General features: G+C 57.3%; 2 protein-coding genes across 2 annotated transcripts; one reads left to right on the forward strand and one right to left on the reverse strand.

The window, feature by feature from the left end:
- Positions 1-1,555: 1,555 nt before the first annotated feature.
- Positions 1,556-9,921, reverse strand: Bak1 (BCL2 antagonist/killer 1). The gene is made up of 6 exons (XM_052163495.1): positions 9,823-9,921; positions 6,668-6,768; positions 4,090-4,225; positions 3,698-3,841; positions 2,276-2,456; positions 1,556-2,175 (listed from the first exon to the last, which is right to left on the reverse strand). Exons 2-6 carry the CDS (start codon positions 6,729-6,731, stop codon positions 2,068-2,070), a joined length of 633 nt encoding a protein of 210 aa, XP_052019455.1. The 5' UTR covers positions 6,732-6,768; positions 9,823-9,921; the 3' UTR covers positions 1,556-2,067.
- Positions 9,922-10,985: 1,064 nt separating this feature from the next.
- Positions 10,986-17,460, forward strand: LOC127669492 (gametogenetin-binding protein 1). Its single transcript, XM_052163496.1, has 6 exons — positions 10,986-11,473; positions 12,379-12,503; positions 14,099-14,193; positions 14,295-14,511; positions 15,731-15,870; positions 17,194-17,460. The coding sequence occupies exons 1-6, from the start codon at positions 10,986-10,988 to the stop codon at positions 17,245-17,247; spliced, it is 1,119 nt and encodes a 372-aa protein (XP_052019456.1). The 3' UTR covers positions 17,248-17,460.
- Positions 17,461-23,089: the final 5,629 nt, after the last annotated feature.

Genomic DNA, 23,089 nt, shown 5'->3' on the forward strand with positions numbered 1-23,089 from the left:
ACCCTGGTACACGGCGCCTCAAGTGTCAGCTTTGAGCTCGGCGTGGCGGTTCCATACATTCGTCCAGTCCCCAAGTACCGTGGGCACACTGAAGGCAGGGAGAGCTCAGAGCTAACCCAGGCCAGTGAAGGTGCAGCTTCATCAGACCTCTTGGACTGACTGGTCATGTGACGGCTGGGGAGGGTGTCAGAAACACAAACGGGGTGCCCAGGACTGAAGGGAAAAGGAATCTTTATGAATTTGGGAACATTTCAACGCCCCCAGTTTGTTATTTTTATCCCCCTCTGGCTGCCTCTCTGTAGGGGCATCCATGCAACATCAGAACTCCTAGGATCAAAAAAGCCCAGCGTGTGTGTGTGTGTGTGTGTGTGTGTCTGTGGGGACATGGGGAACCTGGAACTGGAACATTATGTCCCAGGCAAGAGTGTGAAAAGGGCCTTAAGGGCTGGTGTGGGCTGTGGCTCCTGTAGAGAGGTAGCTACGGGGGCCCCTGGAGTGGTGCACCTCCCTGCTCAGCTCCCCGGCCAAGGGGTCCCTGGCTTTCCTTGCTGTGGGAAGTCACCTGGACTACAAAGAAATAAGAAAGCTGTGGGCAAAGGCCTGGGCTTGATTTCCACCCCATGTCAATGACTTACACACACACACACACACACACACACACACACACACACACAGAGTGGTATGTGTGACCCCATCAAACATGCACAGAAAAAAAAAGGGGTGAAGAGCCAGCCGGTGGGGTTGTCACAAAGGGTTGCCTGGGGTTTGTCCTGGTTTTCCAACCATCTACAGCTTCATACCCTAGGATCTTGCGATCTCGGCATGAGGACGTAGGTAATGTACTATGGAGTCGGATTACACCGGTGAGTCCGGCTTCCCACAGTCTAGCATACGAGAGGTAGTGGAGTGTAAAGATGCCAGGTGAGGTGTTGGGGGCATTGCACAGTTTATTTCCAGACACAGAGGGGGAGGTGGGGGAATCCATCTGCCCCCCCTCCCCCTGCTACATTTGGCTTAATTCAAACTTCTCAACCCTCACCCCTACGTTGTGCAAGACAGAGAAAAACACCCCCCCACCCCACCCAAAGGAGGACCTAGGCAGACAAGGAACATATGGGTGATGGTGGGGTTCAAGTATTCACAGGTTGCAGGGGTGGGGGTCACACGGCACCCAGATCCACAGTTGCTTCTGCTGGTGTAGTTCTCTAGCGGGGAGTGAATGCCCGCCCCTTCCCGTCATAGAGACCGAGTCTGGGGCTCTGCAGTCCGTCTAGAAGGCCTCCTCCCCAGCAGGCAGGCTCACCTGAGGGCCCTGGGGACAGGGTGAGGGTCTTCCCCTACCCACTCAGTTGGAGCAGGGGTCAGGAGGGGACACAGGTTTGGAGGACCTTGATGGACGTGTTCAAACAGCTGTGGTCCGAACTCTCACCTCTGCCCTCACTCTGGGCCTGGCGGAATCCCTGAGAGTCCAGCCGCCAAGGCATAATGGATCAGAATGGACTGGGGAAGGGGACAGCAGGGGGAGGGGGAATAGAGGTGGGGAAGGGGAAGATGAGGTGGGTGTGGGGCCGGAGTAGGTCATGCAATCTCCTACAGCGGCTCCTATCCCTGGGAGCTGCTGTATGGAGGGCCGGGATAGCGCTTAGCTTCCTTCTCAAGCTCTGACCTTCCAAAGTAGCAGGAGTCCTGGGAACACAGGTCAGAACCACCGGTCCCCACGGCTCTCAATGTTCTGACTTTGGGCACAGTGGGAGAGAAAGGGTGGATTGCACCCAAAGGGTAGTACAAAAACAAAGCTAGCTTTCTGGGAAATAGTGGCCCAGCCTCTGGGGGAGGGGGGGCAGGGTATCAGTCAGGGCAGGGTTCTGTAGCACCATGCAGTGTTGGGGTAGTCATGCTGCCTCGATGGTCCCTGGGCAGTGGCTCTCCGAAGCAGGGGTGCCTGTTTGCTAAAGCGCCTTCGCCCTCAGAGGAAGGAGGGGGACCGTTGGGGGGGGGCGGGGTAGGGAGAGGTTTAGTCCAGGCAGGCATGTGGCTGGGGGGCCCCAGAGGGGCTCCCCCCGGGAGTCATGATCTGAAGAATCTGTGTACCACGAATTGGCCCAACAGAACCACACCAAAAATCACCATCATTCCGTAGAGGATGGGGTCTCTACGCAAATTCAGGGCTGCCACCTGTCAAGAAAAAAAAAAAAAACCAAAACCAAACCGGTGGGTTATAGTGTCCGGGCGGGGGGCGCCGCAGCAGGGGGATGTCCCAAGCCCAGGCACTCACCCAACCGCCTCTCTGCGCGATCCATCTGGCAATGTAATGGTGCAGTATGATATCAGCCAAAAAGCAGGTCACCTGGCCCAGGAAGCCAGTCAGACCGCGCTGGTAGACATACAGGGCCAGACGGTATCCAAAGCCCAGGAGAGCCACCACACGGCCCCAGCTGATGCCGCTCTTAAAGAGGCTGTGGGCCAAGAGTTTCATCAATCACGGAGAGCCTGCCTTGGGGACCCCGTCCTGCCCTTCCTCCTCCACCCGACGACCTCCAGCCCATCCCCCCCCCCCCCAAGATGGGAAGCTACACGACTGAGCTGCCAGTCCGGTTCAGAAAGTCTGCCTTGGCCTGGCTGCCCATCAGGAAGAGCCTGGCTTTCTAGAAAGGAGACAGCTGGGAGGGAGAGGAGCTGCCACTGGTACAGGGGGGTGGGGGTGGGGCAGAGAGGGAAGAGGGAGCAGATAGGTGACAGGGCGATTACCTGTGCAAGCTGCTGCTGGCCTGGCAGCCCGAGGGACAGCAGAGAGAAAAGGACAGAAGAGATTACGACAGATCCTGAAATCGCAGGGGCACGGGTGGGGCCTGAGAGCAGGGGCGGGGCCCGAGAGCAGGGGCGGGGCCTGAGAGCAGGGGCGGGGCCTGAGGGCAGGGGCAGGATGCGCCACCTGCTTCTTCTACTGCCACCTTTAGATCTAGCCTGTCTCTGACTCCCTAGTGTAAGGAAAAGGACGGTGCTGGGCGGCACATGCCTATGACGGTGGCACTTGGGAGGCCGAAGCAGGATGATCAAGAGTTCAGGGCCAGCCTGGGCTACATGAGACCCTGTGGGGCTGGAGAGGTGGTTAACAGCACTGGCTGTATTCCAGAGGACCTGGCTCTGACTCCCAGCACCCACAAGGTGGCTCACAACTGTCTGTAAACTCCAACCCCAGAGGCCGCCCTCTGGCCCCTTCAGGCACCAGGCACACAAGTTGGTGCGCACACATACACGCAGGCTAAACACTCATGCATGTAAGATAAAGACCAAGCAGCAGAACTCAAGCCAGATCGGGTGTGGCGTCAAAGCGGGAACGCTGATTCCGGGTCCTTTCCTGTTCCCTAGGTTTCACTGTGGTGGCCTGTGACCAGCTGGGATGAACCGGAATCAGATGACCTCTTAGATGCCTTCCAGTTGCGATTGGGCTGACAGAAGTTGATGGCCCAACCCTCTTCAATAAGTCCCAGCCTGGCTGCCAGGCTCCCGGAACATCCCCACCCCAGGGCGCTCGTCATTGCCACTAGAGTTCCTGAGAGATCCCGGCTCGTGTGCAGAAGAGGGTGAGTGAGGACCAGAGCGGGACAGGAGGGGATCATGTGAGAGTTTACCCTGACACTGCTCCCCAGCCAGTGAGCCCGTTTCTCGTACGCGGGGTTGAGTGATGGGCTGGTACCTGGAGGCGATCTTGGTGAAGAGTTCGTAGGCATTCCCGGCCGTGGGCTGAAGCTGTTCCAGTAAATTCTGGAACTCTGTGTCGTAGCGCCGGTTAATGTCGTCTCCTATGAGAGCAAGCTGCCGACCCACCTGACCCAAGACGCTGTAGGGACGAGCATCAGTCAGGGAGCCGGAAGTCTGCACTGGGAACCGCAGCTGGGGCAGAGAGCCCCGCCCCTGGGGTGGGGCAGACTTTTACCCTAGCCCCATCTGAAGGTCCCTGGCAGAGTTATAGACAAGACAAAGGGCAGGCTTGCACTGCAGATGGGGCCCCCACTCCGAGAAGCCAGGCTGAAGGGAGGCAGTGACCCACAGGGCTCCCAGGACCCGCGCCCCAAGGCCGGCACTTACCTGTTGGGTTCCAGGGACAAGTTGTCCATCTCGGGGTTGGCGGGGGCGGCCGCCCCCTGGGTCTCTTGTTCCTGCTGGTGGAGGTAAAAAACGTAGCTTCGAAAGACCTCCTCGGTGTCCTGGGCAACCTGCTGTTCTGCAGATCGGAGCTGGGAGTCAGCAAGGGTGGGCTGTCCCCAGCACCCTCCATGGTCACATACCCCCACCCCACTCCCCCTCTCCCCGTGAGAGCATTCAGCACCTCCTGAGAGTTAGTCCTGGCACGTGGGTGAGCTCCAGCCTGCAGACGGGGAAATTGAGGCACGGGTGGCTGGGTCATGTATACAGGGGTCAGGTCTGGGTGTGTTTGCCAGACTGAGGGAGGGAGGCCTTCTTCACAGTGACCACACCTTCCAGTGCCCTCCCCCACTGTCCGTCCACCCCAATGCTTGTGGGTAAGTACATGCATCCATCCCACTGTTGGCTGTTTTCCCCATTATCAGCACCCAACTGCCCGGCTGTCCAGGAATCCTCCAGGGCATCAGCACCAGACTGGGGCCTTCTGGGGTTTGTGCCTTGTGCCGCCCGGGGGTGGGGTGGGGGGGTGGGGGGTGGGGAGCTGGAAAACTGGGACCTGGCAGGGGACCTAGTCGCACAAGGCCCCCTGTGGTCTCTGCCCACTCTCGAGTCCACTTTTTGGAAGAGCCTGCTGCAGAATGTTAGCCCAGACTGGGCTGTGATGGGAGCTCTGGTGTCTTTAGACCCCCCAGTCACGCTCTATGGGTGCTTGTGTCCTAATCCCAGGTGTGGGGTAGGGGGCCATGTCAGACTGTCCACAGCATCTGACTGTGACGGTCTCCTGCTCTAACGGGACGTGGTTTGTGCCAGCAAAGATCTTGAATTTTGGGGACTCTGGAGAGCCCTGAGGGCCTGTGGCAGCTGCGGCTGGTTCATTGCGTTGTTCTCCCTGGACTGCTGGATATTCTGAGGACCAAGATTGCCCTTTCCCCAAGGAACTCAAAGACCCTACCAGCAGGAAGTGCTCCATTTTGTTGGCTGAAAGAGGTCTGTGCCCCCTTTCCTGTCTAACCTTCTTTCTCTCCTACCTAATGTTGGAGGTTTGGAAGGAGTTAGGGTAGAAAGGGACGTAGCCCTCTGTAGGTTACTTCAAACTGATTAGGGTCAGTGGTTTCCTTGGGGCAGGTCCGGTCTTCCTTGATAGAATATCCAGCAGTCCAATGATAGCAGCAAGGGGGGACCGGCAGTCACCGCCACCGCCACCGCTGCAGGCCTTCTCGGAACGCTCAGATTTATAACCTCTCCAGAGTCCCCAGAACTAAACTATCTGCAGCTGGCAAAAATCACATCTCCCCAGAGTTCAAGACGATCCTAGTTAGCAGCTAGGGACCCGAAATGAAGCAGCCACATATGCCACACCTGGGATTAAAATGAAAACATATTCATATAACATAACTTTTAAAAGATGAATTTCAGGGCTGGTGAGATGGCTCAGCGGTTAAGAGCACTGACTGCTCTCCTGAAGGTCCTGAGTTCAAATCCCAGCACCCACATGGTGGTTCACAACCATCTGTAATGAGATCTGACTCCCTCTTCTGGGGAGTCTGAGGACAGCTGCAGTGTACTTATATACATAAAACAAATACATAATTCTTTAAAAAATTGATTTCAAGATTTATGTTCCTATGAGTACTCTATTTGCATGTATGCCTTCATGACAGAAGAGAACATCAGATCCCATTACAGATGTTTGTGAGTCACCATGTGGTTGCTGGGATTTGAACTCTGGACCTCTGAAAGAGCAGCCAGTGCCCTTAACCGCTGAGCCATCTCTCTAACCCACATAAATGGGTTTTAAAGAAACAGAAATCTCACTGCAGGGCTCCTGAGCTGTCCTGGGTGGGACGTGGCCCGAAGTCCTGGGAGTGCAGGAAATGGGAAGTGCCAAGCTGAAATTGGGGAGCCTTTGCCCAAAGAGATCAGTCAAAGGAGAATGGTTTGTTTTTTACTGTTTTGAGACAAGGTCTTGCTGTGTAGCCTTGGCCAGCCCGGAGCTCGATAGGTAGACCAGGCTGGCCTCAGATTCACAGAGATCCTCCTGCCTTTGCCTCCCTGGTGCTGGGAATAAAGGTGTGCACCCGCAAGCCCTGTAGGGATGGGCGGTTGTTCTGAGGCGGGGGTTCAGTTTGCCTAGGCTGACCTGGGGGGACTGCAGACATGAGCTACCACACCTAGCTCACACAGACCTGTGCTATGAACCCCAAGTCCAGGGACCACCCTGGCCTCTCTGCCCAACCGCTCGAGAGAAGAGGAAGGTCAGCCATTGCACTTCCCCTCCTGACTGTGGGGAGCCAGGTCACTTCCTCCTGTCTTCCACTGCAGGGATGCGGCAGCCGGGTGGGCAGCCGGACGGGGTCCTTCTGCCTCCTGCCTCCTTCCCTCCCTCCCTCCGCCTGCCCCTGTGCCCCGAGAAGGCTCAACACTTCACACACACACATGCACGCACGCGCACACACACCCCAGACCCATGCTCCTCAGAGTCTTGTGCTTACGAGGTGCTAAGGGGCAGGAGGACCCTTACCAGAAGGGGACGGGGACTCATCGCAGTCGTCCTTTGGAGGACCTGGTCCTTGTCCAGATGCCATTTTTCAGGTCTTGGTGGAGAGTACTGTCACTTGTCACCTGCAGACAGGTGAGAGAAAGCAGAGGTGAGGCAGGGGGTGGTGACGTATGACTTTAACCCCAGCACTCGGGACGCAGAGGCAGGCAGAACTCTTCATTTGGAAGCCAGCCTCGTCTACACAGTGAATTGCAGAGAGGACAGCCAAGGCTATACAGTGAGACTCTGTCTCAAGGAGAAAAAAATGGAGACTGACCCCAGAGCATTGCTCTGGTCACTGTGGAGCAGGGCACCCCGCTTCCTCAACTGCCTGGAAGACCGTGCAATCCTCTAGGACTGAAGTTCTGCCCCCTTGAGGGCCTGGTGGTATCTCTTGGGAGCAATTTGAATCCAGCACTTGGTTGCACTCCTCCAGGGGAAACACGAGGACCATCGAGGCAGCCTAGCAGCCGGGTGAGGTCAAGGCCCTGAGGAGGCTGTGGCTGTACAGACCTCCGGTCACGCTTTTCCAGTCACTCCCTAACAGCAACGTAGAGCTGCTCTCAGAGATTGGTGTGTATACGTGTGTGTGTGTGTGTGTGTATACATGTGTGTGTGTATATGTGTGTATACGTGTGTGTATACATGTGTGTATACATGTGTATGTGTGTGTATACGTGTGTCTGTGTATGTGTATACGTGTGTGTATACGTGTGTGTATATGTGTGTGTACGTGTGTATGTGTGTGTATACGTATGTGTATGTGTGCATACGTGTGTGTACATGTGTGTATAAGTAGTGTGTCTGTATGTGTATACGTGTGTGTGTGTGTGTGTGTGTGTGTGTGTGTGGTGTGTCCTTCCTGGGGTTTCTGAGACCGCCTGTCCCTTCCTCAGCCTGCTATCTCCCAGACATGAAGGTCTTCCTCCAGGGTCTACCTCCCCATAACTGGTAGGACATGCATGTTTTCCAACAGGGCCTTTGGGCAGCAAACTCTACCACGGACTCTGGCCATGTAGGAGAACTTTGCTGTGTGTTGTGTTGAAAATGCCCATTCCTGGATGGATGGGATGGGATACGGTTTGACTCTAGGGTTTGGGAGTCAGAGAATCCTGGAAGTCTGCTCTATATCTGGAGTCCCAGGCTAGCCAAGGCTATGTAGTGAGACCTGGTCTCAAAAAAAGAAAAGAAGGAAAGAAAGAAAAAAAAGAAAAGTCCCATACCCCAGGGGCAGCCTGTGCTGTGGTGCCTGGTTTACAGATCGGAAAAACAGAAGCAGAAGGAGATGGACACCTGGGCCACGTGGCCAGAGAGAGACGTTTGTCTTGCAGAGTTATTGTTTTGTTTTTAACATATATATTAAACACACACTCACACATATATGTAGCGTGTGTGTGTGTCACTTGTCCCCTGCAGACAGGTGAGAGAAAGCAGAGGTGAGGCAGGGGGTGGTGACGTATGATTTTAATCCCAGCACTTGGGAGGCAGAGGCAGGCAAAACTCTTCAGTTGGAACCCAGCCTGGTCTACACAGTGAATTGCAGAGAGGACAGCCAAGGATATACAGTGAGACTCTGTCTAAAGGAGAAAAAAATGGAGCCAGGCCCGAGTGTTGTCCTGGTCACATAAAATGTGTGTGAAGGTCAGGGGCCAGTTGGTGAGTTTTTGGGAGTGGGTTCTCTCCTTCCACCACGTGGGTTCCAGGGATAGAACCTGCGCTGTCACACTTGGCCGCAAGCTCCTTTACCTGCTGAGCTATCTCACTGGCCCAGATTTCTTTTTCTTTTTGACACAGAGTCCCAGGGCATCTCTCTCTCAGATCACTGGTTAGAAGTGAGCTGGGGTCTCAGTCCTCCATGGCACCCCACTGTTGCTGCACACCGTGTGTCGATCACACCGTGTGCCAGATCACACCATCCACTTTGGTGCTAGCTGTCTTCTTTTGGCTACTGGTTTATTTATCTATCTACCTACTTATCTATCATTTATTCATTTCAGACAGGTTCTCTCTAGGCAGCCCCAGGAAAGGCTTGTATCCCCGATCCTCCTGACTCAGGGATTGGCTAGCTGGGGTTAGGGGTGCTCTCTGCCACGCTGTGCCACCACGCCCAAGCCGTGCCACCACGCCCAAGCCTGTTTTCCTCTTTGACCTGTCTCAGAGTACAGTTAGTTCCTGAGGCAGGATCTTTCACTTTCAGTTTGCACCCTTCAGAGTCCCCCCCTTTCTCAGCTGCCTCTGTCACCCCAGGAAGCACTTCATCGCTGGCTGGGGACGGTGGGTTTTTAAAAGTTACTCAGGCGGGCACTCTCTGAAAAGGGGTGGGGGCCTGGCTCCCCTTCACCTCTCGTGGATGGAGACAGGGTGAACAGACCTTCCTGTCTTCCCTCAGGGCCGGGCCTCCTGAAGACAACCCTCTGCTTCACGTAGTCTGCCCAACGGCTCCTTCCGGGATTGGGTGCTCTTCCTGATACCCTGTAATCCCAGGCCAGCAGGGCCAGGGGACACTGACTCCATCCAGATCTCTCCATAATAATAATAATAATAATAATAATAATAATAATAATAATAACAATACTAATGTTTTAAAACCAACCTGGAGGCTTACTGTTGGAGAGCAGGTTGAGTCTCAGAAAAGCCCCCCCCCCTCATCCCCCCCACCCCCCCCCACCCCCCGCAGCCTGTGCTGCCCTGGGCCACCTGGCCCCCATCCAAGTGGCCTTGACTTCCCATTACTACTGGCTGGGCCCAGGATGGTCCTCACATCCAACTATTAGGCTGTACTTAGACTCGTTCTTGGGAGGGCAGGGGAGCACGTCCTGGGACAGCAGGGGGTATCAACTGTACAGTTTCTGTCTCCGTTCACATGACCTTGACCCTCCCCTCCTTCCAGATAAATAAAGTCCCAGTTGCCTGGCATCCAGGGCCCCCAGAGCCTGGACAAGAAGGGACATTCTGATGCATAGCCGGAGGCCCTGTTTGGCTCATGCCTTCAGCTTGCCTGCCTTTAAGGATCAGCCAAGGAAGCCACCTCCAGGGCTCCCTCGTCAACGGGGTGCACGGGGTGCTTTCTGCCCCACCCTGGGCCGGAGTTGCCGGGGATTAGGGAGATGGGGATTGGCACTGGCTGCAGGGCGTACCTGAATGACTCTGCTCCAGATGTGGGCTGGCTCAGCCGTCCGAAGACAAAAGATCCCGAAGGGCTGCTGCTGGCTGCTTCCAGGGGCGAGGCTTCAGGCCTGCCTGGCAGGAACTGGGATCAGTGAATCCATGGTGCTGGATGCCGCCTCGCCTCGGGTCGCCTCTTGGCCCAGGAAACCTCGCGACTTTGTGACCATAGAGGAGCTGGCAGCTCCCGGCAGTGATGAGCGCCCCCTAGAGGACGTTCTTGGTGGCCGCCGGATGCAGACGCACAGGGAGGCTGCTGCCTCTCCGGAGGGAGGTCCTCCGCCAGGCCTGGAAGCGGCGGCTCTGCGGCCTCCCTGCCTGCCCTGTCCCGGCAACGGGAGACGCTTTCTGTTCTCGGCCTTTCCCGTCTCTGATTCCGGGGCCTCCTCTTCCATCTTCTCCTTCTAGCGAAAAGCAAACCAACAACCAACAACAAGAACCAGGATGGAGCGGAGGCTGGCAGAGCCGGCCCGCAGTCCCAGCCTTCAAGAGGCTGAGGCAGGAGGATTGTGAAATAGAGGCCAGCCTGTGCTACATAACACCGTGAAAGAGAGGAGGAGGAAGAAGAGGAGAAGGAGGAGAAGAGAGGAGGAAGAGGAGGAGGGTGGTGGGCTCAGAATTTGCGCTGTCCTAGGTCCCTACAAGCCGCCAGGCTTCAGGAAACTGATCTCACACCCAGAATAAACAGGAGTTTATGGAAAGGAACGAGCGAGGGAACTCGTGTTTTCAGCGTCTACACACACACACACACACACACACACACACAGAGACAGACACACACACACACACACACACACACACACACACACACACGCACACACCAGCCTCTCTATCTGCCCTCAGCCAGGCTTCCAAGGCCTGTGCGTGCTGCTGGGTCCCGTCTCACCATTCCTCAGTCTCTGGCCTTCCTCCGAGACCCGCAGAGCTGGACCCTGGCTGGCTCCTCATGCCCGGTCTCCTGCTCCCAGCAGCAGGCCCCCCACCCCCACCCCAGGCTCCAGTTACCCTCCCCCACCCACCCCCACCCCCTCGTTGCCTTCTAGAACTCCTGGAAGTTTCCAACTGGAGGTTTCTACTAGCAGTTGGTCCTGGGCTGGCTGCCATGACTTCTCCCTGAGTCCGGGTCCCTCTCAGGATGGCAGCCCCAGCTCGGACCCCTCGCTCACGGATCTTAGGCTGTTCCTCCATGTTGCGCTTTCTCCGAAGCCTGGTGGGGAGTAAGGGAGGTTCTAAGAGCACGAACAAACCCCTGACCAGGAGCCAGCCCAGCTCCTCACGGGAGCAAGATGTTGTCTCCCCAAAGATGGGCCGCCAGGGAGGTCGTGGGAGGAAGGAGCCCCGGCCCAGGGTCAACTCGGCAGCCTCCTCTAACGGGAGGAGGGAGCCCCCGCCCAGGGTCCTCTCTGCAGCTCCCTCCAACCCGCGGCGCGATGCCTTTGAGCTGAGCACAGGGGACACAGGGTCCCAGACCCTCACCTCCAAGGAGGCCCTGAAGCCCAGGGCCCAGGGTGTTGAGGTAACATCAGTTCCCACCAGAGGAACCTGGGAGGTTCTGGAGTACCTGCCGGAGAAGAAAGGAGAGGAGGAAGAGCCAGCAGGGGGGATCCCCGGGGCCTCAGACAGGTGAGCAAGCGGCTGGGGTAGCCTGATCTAGACAGAGCACAAAGAGGATACAGGCATGAGGGCCGTGAGTGGAAGCCCATGGCTGCACAGGGGCCCTGAATAGTGAAAGCCGTGAGGGACGCCAAGGGAGGGAAGGGTCAGCAGGTAGGGCTGTGTGAGGGGAGGCTGAAGGGTAGAGTCAGCACCACAGAGGGAGCTGAGGTGTGGCTCAGGGGTGGAGCACCGCCTTTTCCAGGCCCTGGGTTTAGTCCCCAGCACAACAAAAACAACCAACCAGGCAGTGGTGGCACACACCGTTAGTCCCGGGACTCAGGAGGCAGAGGCAAGCAGATCTCTGCTTTGAGGCTAGCCTGGTCTACCGACCCAGTTCTAAGTCAGCCAGGGCTATACAGGGGGGAATTCCTGTCTTGAAAACAAACAAACAAACAAAAAACTCACTCAAACAAACAAACAAAACCCCACAGCCGGGCAGTCCTGTAATCCCAGCACTCAGGAGTCAGAGGCAGGTGGATCTCTGAGTTCAAGGCTATCCTGGTCTATAGAGTGAGTTCCAGGACAGAGAAACCCTGTCTCAAAAACAAAGCAAACAACAACAACAAAAACAAAACAAAGTATACTAAAGATGAGGAAGGGGTGCAGTAGAGTCTGGACAGAAGTGTGCTCCAGCCTGCACCCCTTCTTTTCTGCATGGCTTTCTCTCCCACTGGTCTTAGCAGCCTGCTCCCTGTGCAGGAGGTGCCTAGCTCCCCACGTCCTAAGTCCCCAGATGTGGTAGGAAAACCCCTCGGTTAGATCCCCCAGGGCATAGAGCTGGTCCATGGAGAGACTCAGGGTGCAACGGGCTTGGCCACATCAGTGGGAGTCCCCCGACCTGTCCCCACACCTGACTGTAGCTCTGGGTTTAGGGAGCACTTTGGCCAGGCCCTGGAGGCAGAGCCAGGATGCCTGCAGTGGACTCCAGGCCCGCTGGCGCTCACCCCTGGGGCCTTCAACAAGGATGAAGAGGATGAACACTGCCTAATTGAGTTTGGTAAGGATGCAGGTGGGAGGGGCAGAGGGGAGCGGAAATGGATTCCTCTCCTCTAGGACTTGGGGGGGGGGGGCGGAGAGCCCAGCGGGGCTGGAGACAGAACCTGCTGTTGGAACCCCACTTGTTCCACGTCGCGTCACGTGACGGTGGAGCATTACTGAGCATCCCTGCCCACTCTCCTCACCCACAAAATGGAACCGGACGGCATTGGCCCCTGAGGCGCCTTACAAAGATCAGTGAGGTGTCAAGGGCTAGACCATGGCTGAGCACACAGTAGGGCCTGGCGCACAGTAGGCATCGGGTCGCGCGGAGCGGAGCCCTGTCCGGCGGCTCACTCCAGCACTTGGAGGGAGGCAAGGGGGCTGAGTTCAGGGTCAGCCCAGCTGCTCCGAGGCGCCGAGCTGCAGGAGGTGTGAGCACACCGTGAGCTGCAGGAGGTGTGAGCACACTGTGAGCTGCAGGAGGTGTGAGCACACCGTGAGCCCCTGGAGTGCTTTATTTACTGCGTTTAAACAAAAAACAAAAACCTGTTTCTAGTTGTAGTGTGACCCAGCCGTAGCACACATCTTTAATCCCTCAGCCTGGGAGATAGACAGCCCCTTAGTACACACCTTGAACCCAAACGATGATGGTAAAGTGAGTTTGTAGAAGGAAGCAGACATGTTTGAAAGCGATGTCTAATTGAGTGGCAGACGAAGTGACGAATTGGAGAGATATTTGACAGAACAGGATATGCCCAACTCTCACAAGAAGAGACAGGAAAGGGAGGCTACGTAAGAGGGGAGGAGAGAGACAGAGAGAGGAGGCCGTTTTAACTGGGAGAGTTGTGCAGAGACAGGTTGAAGAGAGAACATGTCAGACAGAAGTGAGGACAGGCAGACCAGAGAATGAGGAGGAGCCAGAAGGTTCGAACACGCTGCCAACGTTAGGAAAAGGCCAGGCAGAGTCACCCAGGAGAAGCCGAGAGAAGTCAGATCGAACCAGTCTTCTTGGAGAGGAGGAGGAATTAGAGCCAGAACAGCTGAGTTGAACCAACCAGCCAGAGCTCAGAAAGGACTAGAAAGGGTGAGGTTGCTCATCAGCAAGTCTCAGGGGCTGAGAACATTCTAGGCCTAGATTAGAACATACGGAATCCAGACGCTTCCAGGACCAGGCCTAGGTTAGCTAGCGATGGAGGCAGTGAGCCTCGGAGGTGACAATTACATCAGAAGAATAAAAGTTACTTTTACTGCGATACACTTCACTCTACAAGTAAAATAGTATCAATAACAAAGCTAAGTGTAGCAGCGCACATCTGGGATCCCAGGGGGCGGAGGCCGGGAGGTCAGGAGTTCAAGGCCAGCCTTGAATGAGGTGTCTGGAGAACACAGAAGAGCAAATCAAAAAGTAAGAAGACCAGGGGACACCACGGGTCTTTAGGTAAAGGACATGACTGCCAGGCTCGAGCCCTAACTCGACGAGGTGTGTGTGTGGGGGGGTGAGAACCCCCGTACACACACCCAGGCCGTGGTATGTGCCGTTCCCCTCCCCCTCCCTCTGAGACAGGCGCCCATCAACTTGCGGCCAGCCTCACTGAGAGGTCACTCCCTTCACAGGAGACCTCAGGCTGTCCTCTTGCAAGGCGGGGTCCACCCCGTGGAACTATCTCCTTGGCCTGTACAAGCAGCTCCAGAAGTCAGCCATGGCCAAGGTCAGTGGGGCCGGGTCCCCTCCCCCACCGTTTCCTGGTTTTGGGGAGGAAGGGGACACAGACCTAGAGTCCCGATCCCACCCCACCCACCCCCTGCACAGGCTCAGAGACCAGCCGCGCCTCCGTTTGCTCTCAAGGATGGCTTGCCCCAGGAGGAGAAAGAGGAGGAAGAAAGAGAAGAAGCGGTGGATGAGAGCAGCCTCAAGTGGTGTGCCCCGCGCGCCCCCGGCGACGAAAGCAGCCTCAAGTGGTGTGCCCCGCGCGCCTCCACCTACCAGTCGCCGCTGCAGAAGACATTTAGGTCCACAGACACAGTGGGTAAGTGCGTCGAGCCACAGGAAGCCCGGCTTCGGCCGGCGGCTCAGGGAAGAAATGCGAGCACTGACCACCAGGTGGCAGCAGAAGACGCACGCTGACTGGCTTTTGACCGGCTGGTCTGATGACCTCCGCAACTAGAGGGGACCCAGTGTGGACCGCTCAAGCACCCCCCACCCCGGCCCCCACCCCAACCCCACCCAGCTCCAAGCAGAGAACCAAGGCTTCTGACTGCTGGGGGCGAGGGTGCCCTCCAGACTGGTTTTTGCTTTGCTTTAGCATCAGACAGTAGCAGTCGGCTCCTTAGGCCTGGAGAGGTGGCGAGGCCTCCGCAGAGAGGACCCGAGTTCAGTTCCCAGCACCCGTGTTGGGTTTCTCCACACTGCCTGTGACTTCAGCTTCAGACCATCCGACACCCTCTTCTGGCTTTTGTAGGCAGCTGAGCAGATACACACGTTAGAAGAAAAAAAAAAACCAGTATAAACAATAATAGCAAAAATACCCCCAAAATACTGTTTATGTTTATACAGCCATGACTGGGACCATTCTTTTAGAAACGTGAACTGACACTTCTGCAGTGGCTGCCATTAAGAACTCCACTGACAGCATGGGAACTGAAGCCCAGATCACACAGCCACCAATGACAGAGCTGGGACTCCAGCTGAGGCGGTTGGTGGCAGGGCCTTCCCATGGACGTCCTGGGCTCTGCCTGCCCCACACTCTGGAAATGCCGGGGTGGAAAACTCCATCTGTCTGACCACTCAGTCCCGTCGGCCGCGCGGCCTCATTTGCCCACACACCAGCCAGCTGACCCGGGAATGCCTAGTCCTCGGTGCCTGAACCTCGGTGCCTGAACCTCCTTCAGCTCTGAGGACACAGCGTACTGGAGGTGGCACCAGGTCCCACACTGTCCTCGCCTTTAGACTCTGATCCCAAGCTTAGGGGTCTGCCCATGCTTTTGGCCAGCAGGCCGGCAGGAAAGGGTTGTGCGACACCCCCCAACCCCCATTCATGGCCAAATAACTTGTTTGGGAGCCTCATGGAGTTTAGGGTCTGAGGGATCTGTTTTTTTTATTGTTTTAGACACGGTCACTAAGTTGTCTGACTAATCCTGAACTTGTGATCCTCCTGATGGCCTGTGGGTGCCGGAGGCGATGTGTGAGAAACGGCAGAGACCAAGTACCCGTCCCCACGGCCCACAGCCCATCTCTTTGCCTTGAAGGTTTCGTGGAGTCGGAGCTGAAGAAGATTCTGGCAGTGCAACGAGAGGCTCGCCTCTGGAAGGTGGGCAGCACCGAGGGCCGGGAACTGCTGACCCAGCCAGACATAACGCTGGAGGAGGCTGGCATGGTGGACGGCCAGGTATGCCCGACATAGACGCACACACAGACAGGCAGACACACACACACACACACACACAGGAACCAGTATTGTCCCTGTTTTGTTTTTGGTTTGTTGAGATGGGTTTGCATGTAGCCCAGGCTAGCCTCACTTATGTAGCTCAGGCTGGCCTTGGGCTTCTGCCCCCTCCTATCTCTACCCTCCCTGACAGGGAGATTTGTCAGGATGGGCTAGCACACAAGAATGTGGCTCTCCTTCTGTTCTCTCTCATTCACACCAAAGCCTGCAGACACACAGACACAGGCTCTGGGGGAGGGACCCCCAGATCATCCCATGCCAGTTCAGCCAGTTCAGAGGTGCTTTCCCTCCATTGTGGTTCACAGAAGGGCAGAGCCAGGGCTCACAACCAGAGTTTAGCCAGGCCTTCCTGCTGTGTCACGTTGACTTGGTTGGGTCTTGGCTGGGCAGCGGGGACTCCACAGCGCTGGGATGCAGTGGCTTGACTCCGCCAGGCAGTCACACCTGCTGGGCTGAGGATGTACTAGACCTGCCCACACCATGCCCGTGCCCCAGGAGCCCGATGCCCCACATCCCTAGCCACGGAACCCGTGTGGGCATTTAATTTTCCCTTCATACTGAGGGGCTCCAACCCCGGGACCTGTTCTCCTCCAGGACCTTGTGAGCCTGCCTGTCCTTGACATCCTGGGCACAGGTCGGGTCGTGGGCTAGCACTGACAGCCAGGAAACTGGGGAGTTTCTGGATAGTACATGCCCTGCCCCCGGCTGCTCTTTGGGGGCCAAAGCTGCATCCTCAAAGCCTCCTGTAGCTTTCAGAGTCCCGTGTCTCCCCACACATCCTCCTCCTCGGCCCTTAGGACCACATGCTAAGGGCGACAGAACCCGCTGCTCAGCTTTTGGGGAGTGCCAGGGCCCTGGGGGGTGTTCATTGAGGCAGCCATAGGTCCATCCAGATAGAAGAAAGTCTGCAGAATCACCACCCCTCCCTCTCCCTCCCCTACCCCGTACCCCCACCCCCCTCACCCCCACCCCACCTCCACACACCTCCCCCCTGCCACGCCTGGGACAGAGGCAAAGGGAAAGAAAGGGAGGAACCAACTGTTAGGGCCTCAGGCTTCCAAGGACCCAGGTTGAAGGAGAAGTGTCCGTGTGTCATGGGGGTAGTGGGCTCAGTCTCGGGGAACCTGGGCCAGCTCTGGGGTGGTGGGGAAGGTCTGGGAAAGGTGGTGCTGGGGTGGGGCAGGGGTGGAGATGTGGGGAGACTAGGTGGGGCAGTTCCGGGAGGCAGAGCAGGTAATGTCTTCTCTCACCCGTGTCTGCCCACAGCATCTGCTCCTGGAGGAAATGGACGAGATGGGCAACTGGCCCCCTCCGGAGTGAGGCCCGTGCTGGCAGGAGCCCACCGCGCCCACACCCCTGGGACCCCAGTCCTGCCCGTGCCTCATCCTGGGACACGTGCCCGGAGTCCCTGGGGCCCTGGGGTTGGGGATGAGCGAGCGGCATCCTGTGTGCGCGGTGGGCCGGCCCAGCACCGTCCTTACCCGTCAGACTCTCGCAGATGATGTTATTAATAAAAGCTTAGTTTGACATTCACCTCCTGGGCCGTCTGTCCCGGACCGTGTCCCCTCCCTCACTCCTGGAGCGAGCCAGATTATTGGGGTCTCCAGCCCCCAATGTGTGCCCACAGAGCAGCTGGGCTCCAGGGAAGGCAGGAGGGATGGATTAGGCTAACCCGGGGGGTGCTGCAAGCCAGGCCAGCCAGGGGGAGAGTTCCCAGGCTGCACTGTGTCCTCCCCAGGAGGATCCGGGAATTCTCCGGGACAGGAAGCTCCTGCCCAGGCAGCCCAGGGACAAAGCCAGGAAAGGGGCCCTGAACTGTGGGGACCAGGGAGGGCTGCAGGGGGCCGGTGAGGAAGGGTTCCCTGAAGTTGGCATGTGTTCCAGTGTGCCTTTCTGTTGCTGTGATAAAACACCGGCCAAAAGCAAGCCAGAGAGGAGAGGGCTTATTTCGTCTCACGGCTTACAGTTAGTTGGCGGTGGAGAGAAGTAAGGGCCGGAACTCAAGGCGAGAACTGAAGCAGGGGCCGTGGAGGGCAAGCCGGTCATGGAGGGCAGCGCCTGCTGGTTTCTCTCCTCTGGCTTGTCAGCCACCTTTTTCTCTTTTTAAGATTTAAGTGCTGGAGGGATGGCTCAGTGGTTAAGAGCACTGATTGCTCTTCCAGAGGCCCTGAGTTCAAATCCCAGCAACCACATGGTGGCTCTCAACTATCTGTGATGGGATCTGATGCCCTCTTCTGGAGTGTCTGAAGACAGCTACAGTGTACTCACATATAACAAACTTTTAAGATTTAAAGTGTGTGTGTGTGTGTGTGTGTGTAGGTGCATGTGTGAATGTGTGTGCGTGTGCACTTGTGTGTGTGTGTGTGTGTGTGCACTTGTGTGTGTGTGTGTGTGTATGTGCATGTGTTAAGTTCAGGTGACCTCAGCATCCAGAAGAGTGGAACAGACGCTACAGACAATTGTAAGGGCCCGATGTGGCGGCGGAGGCTGGGAACTAAACTCCCCGCAGCAGCAGGAATATGGATGGGCTCCGCAGCCCCTCGGCTATCATTCTGTGTACTACAGGCCCACCTGCCCAAGGATAGCACTGCCCACCCACGATGGGCGGGGGGGGGGGGGCAAGGAGGCTGGCACTGGTTAGCAATCTAGAGAATGACAAACACACCCACGGGCTAATCTGATGGAGGCAATTTTTGCATTAACGCCCCCTCCCCAGGTGTGTCAGATTGACAGCCGAAGATGTGACCGCTTGGGACAACAGCTCCTGGACTAGATGCTGGGTTCCCCGGTCATGGCTGGGTAACTCAGAAATCCCAGGTAGGGGAGGTTACAGGGGTGACGTGGGTGTAGAGGCATAAATCCAGGAAACTTGGGTATGGAGGGGGTCTTCAGCCTGGTTTCCTGGGGCACCGGGAAGTAGTGTGGTCCCGGAGGTCTCTGTGATGATCTCGGCAGAGTCTGTTCCTCTCCTGGACCTGGACTCTGAGCCTCCCTGAAGGCATGGGGAGAGCTTGTCTTGTGCCACCCACATATCCCACCTTCGACTGGCCGGAGAGCTTGCAGCTCAGCATGGAGATCTGGGGTGGCGGGGGGTTTCAGTCAGGCCGGTCCCCCTCCCCCTCCCAGGCTCTGCTGCTGAGTTCTGGGATTACAGGAGTGCCACCATGCCAGTCTTGGCCACGTGGGAAAACGGCAGTGGCCAATCGCAGTGGTGGCAGCCCACTGTTTGCTGATGCCTAGTGGTGGTGGGGCCACAACCTCGGGGTGGTAGAACCCTGCAGAACTCACTATAGACCCGCCTAGCTCACTGAAGGTGGGCTCCCCATCTATCCCCCCCACCCCCACGCTGTCACTGTGGGGGGATGTAGGGGATGGTTGGAGACAACTAGGGATGCTTGGGGGTGGGGTGGGGTGGGGTGGGGAGGCAGCAGGAGCTCTCCCCAAGGCTTTGGCCAGGCCCTGCGGAGGCCTTGACTCAGAGTCTAGAGCTGGAGGCTGGTGGAGGGCCAGCCGCACTGAGTCAGCCAGGAGGCCTGCCTTGTGACCGACCGACCGCATGACTCACCTGTGCCCAGAGTGCTCTGCGAATCACTTCCTTCAAGTCGGGGCGCTGCTGGGAAGGGTGAGGCAGGGTTCTTAGGGATGTATAGACCCCTCCTCCCCCAGAGGCCGAAGGCTTGGTTCAGTGTGCGGACCCTCAGCCGTTAGCTCATTCCTCTCTTCCGTGTCTGTGGGCTAGCTTCACGGCTCAACCTACGTCAGGATTCCTGTGAACCAGAGACTGAGGGGAAGGGATCTGGGTGCTGGTGCTGTCGGTGTGTGTGTGTGTGTGTTGGTGCAGACATGAGGCCTCTCCCCAGCCTGGGGGGCGGGGTGGGCTCCAGGGCTGGCTTCTGAGGGAGGCCTGGTTTGGCACACATCCTAAACAAGGAGCTTCTGTGGAGGAGCGAGTCCCCGGCAGTGCGTGGAAGCCCGCAGACATCCCGGGTCCAATCCGGAGACCAGGAGCATCTCCACGCTGGTTGTGACAGCCTGGAGGCCTTTAGGTATCACGTCACGCCAGGTCTGAACTCCCCTCTGCGGTGCCCAGCACACCAGGCAGGGTGCAACCTCCAGTTTGTCACTGTGACCAACGGGGCTGTTAGGGGCAGAGAGTGCTGGGCCCATCAGACTAGGTCTCTGCTATCTCTGTGTGTCTGCCTGTGCTTGTCTGCGGCAGGGCAGGGCGGCAGGGTGGGCGGCGTGTCTCACGAATCATCACACGTCTGTGCTGTGGAGGTGGAAGGTAATGAAAGCAGCTCCAGGCCACCCCTTGGCCTGGTCGGGACGTTAGCGCAGGCCTCAGCTGGGGTACTTGGGAGCTAGGGCCTGGCAGGTAGGCAGGACCTCCAGGTGAGCTGCTGCCCCGGGGCTCTGCCGGCCAGGGCAGGGGAGTGAGCGGCCACCTGCAGAATCCTCTCCAGCTGGAGAGGAGGAGGAAGTGAGGATGGGGGGGTGGGGTGACAGGACAGGACACATCGGGCTGGAAGCCACTCCCAGAGTAACAACTCACGTGACTGCAGACCAGCCCCACCCCCACCCCTGACTGAATCCGTGTTGTGTTTGTAGGTGTGAAATGGGAAAAACCACAGACTCCTCATGGCTGGCCAAAAACCTGATCCTGTGCGCTCACAGATCACCCTTAAACGAGAGAGCTTGCCTCCCGTGCACGTGGCCCTGAGTTCGGGCCCAAGCACAGCTGGTGCTGGGATACCCTGGGGGACGGAAGCCTGAGGGTCAGAAGTTCAAGGTCACTCTTGGAAAGCTAGAGAATTGAGGCTGCCCTGGGCTCCCTGAGATCCTGACTCCAAAATGAAAAACTTTCAAAATGAAAACAAAAACAAGACCAAACCAGAATGGCAGTAAGTTCTAGAAGGAACCTCAGGGCAAAACCATTAATAATCACTGGCACCCCAGCCCTGTTTAAGCCCTGAGAAATGGTACAAGACTCAGCTCAAGGTCTTCCATCTTTGGCTGGGCTTGGGGCAGCACACCTGTAAACCCAGGAGTTGGAGCCAGCCTGGGCTGCCTGTCACCCTCTCCCTGTCCTGCTCCAGATGAGTTTGGTTTCCCTCTGAAGGCGTGTGCTGCTAGGGATGCCCCTGGGCTGTAGCCCCTCCGCCCTGTGAAATGATCTAGTGCCCTGAGTGGTGCCCCTGCCCGGCAGAGCGTGGACCCCCGCCAAGCCTGGCTCATGGGCACCCAGTGCCGGAGAGCGGTGGGAGGGTGCAGGCCACACAGCAGCTGTGGAGGAGCAAGTGCACCCACCCGCACCACCGAGGCCACCCAACCGTGCAAGTTTCTGCTTGGAGCTTCCGGTGAACACAGCCCGTTAATGGATTGCAGGAGCTCCTGTCTGCTAATGAAGTTCCAGTCAGAGTCCTGAGCCAGTCAGGGGGGAGGGGCTGTCCAGGAGGAGGCAGCAGGAGCCATGACTGGGAAGGTGGGGAGCAGGGGCCCATCCAGAGGCCTGAAGGTGAGGCCTCTGCACCCAGAGCCATTTTCCCCTCCTTGGATGCGATGGCCTTGAAATGATGTTCTTCTGCCTCTGCCTCCCAGACGCTGGGTCAGCGGGCAGGCAGGTCTCCCCAGTCAGTTCCCTCAGGTGACAGGGCCTTGTATGGCCACCTCAGAGTCTGGACAGGGCCCTCAGTCACTCCAAACTCCTCTCACTACCCATGGAGCTGGCCGGCTCAGCCCAGCATCCTCCGCTCTGGGGCGTCCAGCCTTCACTCCAGTGAGGTCAGGGTAACACAGGTTCCCTATTCTTGCTGTGCATGAAGTCCCCCGGGGTCCAGGCAGGCTCCAGGGCTATCGGGCTGTTTCCATGGTACCCTGGCAGGATGAGTGGGTGGTCCCAGGGGGCCTTCTGGGATAGGTGTGAAGTGGGGGGCACCAGAGAGTGAGTCTGTCTCGCTGACCACTTGGCTAGCCTACTCACAGCTGCATCCAAACTTTACAGCAGCGCTGCCCGTGCCAACCTAAGTGACTCAGCTGGCATCTTCCGGGCGGCAGGAGCTGTGGAGGGATGTCCGTCAGGGAGACTGGCAGGGTGAGAGGCGCAGTGCAGAGGCAGCAGCCTGGCCAGGTGCAGTCTAATCCCGCAGTGAGGAGGGGAGGGGAGAGGAGGAGGGTTGAGAGTTCAAGGTCATGGGCTGAGTGAGTCTCAAAGCTCCTACTGTGTGAGGGGGTTGAAGTACCCCCCCACCCCCCGCCCGAGCTCCAGGAGGCCAGCTGCCCCTGTAGATCGGCTGTGCGACAACCGTGGTCTTCACTTGCCCTAGACTTCAGTTTCCTGTCTCTCTCATGTTACTAGAGACCTCCACGCACACCAGAGCAGAGAGTGGTGGCTCACACACAGGCTCTGTGGTAACCAGAGACCTCTGTTTGCATAGCAACCCTCTGTCCAGAGCCCTGGCCCCCCGTTGTCCCTGTCACCAGAGTATGCCAAAGGCTGGCGAGGCCCCTGCCTCTTCCTGGGTCTTCAACCCCATCTCTGGTGGTTCTTGCCTGGTCCTGGGCATACACACGGGGATTCTCGGACCACATTTAGCCCACTCCTGCCCCTACCCCAGGGCCTTTGCACCTGCTGTTCATTCTCCTCCCTTGGAGGATCTGTGCAACTCCCAGAGATCTCTGAAGTTTCTGCTCTGCATCCTCCCTCCTTCCCTACTCCCCCCTCTTCCCCCTCTCCCCCCTCTCCTTCCTCTTGGTGGTGCCAGGGAAGGAACTCAGGATCTTACGCATGCTAGAGCAGTGGTCTGCCTGAGTATACTGCCTTGAGGTGGGGGTATTTTTCAGTTTTTCTTTTTTTCTTTTCCTTTAAAAACCACTCTACATAAAGAAAAGAAAGCCCCTGCTCCTCTTCACATTACGTTAGAGGCAGTGTCACACTGTGGGGCCCTGGCTGGCCCATAATCTACTCTGTGGCCCAGGCTAGCCTCGAAGTTGCGGCGATCCTGTGTGCTGAGGCGTCAGGCACAAGCCACCCTGCCGTCTGTTATTTTCTGTTCTTGTGTTTTGCCTGGCCTGGCTGTATTTGATCACTGTCGTCTCCTAAGTGACGGCTACTGTCTGTCTCGGTTGGAGCCTCAGCTTCCAGGGATCATACATTACCTGTTTT

This window comes from Apodemus sylvaticus, chromosome 19, assembly GCF_947179515.1.
Source record: "Apodemus sylvaticus chromosome 19, mApoSyl1.1, whole genome shotgun sequence".
Taxonomy (NCBI): Eukaryota; Metazoa; Chordata; class Mammalia; order Rodentia; family Muridae; genus Apodemus; species Apodemus sylvaticus.

Excerpts from the sequence above, each read along its gene's own strand:
- Bak1 (XM_052163495.1), bottom strand. The coding sequence starts at position 6,731 with ATGGCATCTGGACAAGGACCAGGTCCTCCAAAGGACGACTGCGATGAG. Across the intron at positions 4,226-6,667 it reads TGAGTCCCCGTCCCCTTCTG|AACAGCAGGTTGCCCAGGAC; the intron begins GTAAGGGTCCTC and ends TCCGATCTGCAG. Across the intron at positions 3,842-4,089 it reads TTGTCCCTGGAACCCAACAG|CGTCTTGGGTCAGGTGGGTC; the intron begins GTAAGTGCCGGC and ends TCGTCCCTACAG.
- LOC127669492 (XM_052163496.1), top strand. The coding sequence starts at position 10,986 with ATGGCAGCCCCAGCTCGGACCCCTCGCTCACGGATCTTAGGCTGTTCC. Across the intron at positions 11,474-12,378 it reads ATCCCCGGGGCCTCAGACAG|GGAGCACTTTGGCCAGGCCC; the intron begins GTGAGCAAGCGG and ends CTCTGGGTTTAG. Across the intron at positions 14,194-14,294 it reads AGAAGTCAGCCATGGCCAAG|GCTCAGAGACCAGCCGCGCC; the intron begins GTCAGTGGGGCC and ends CCCCCTGCACAG.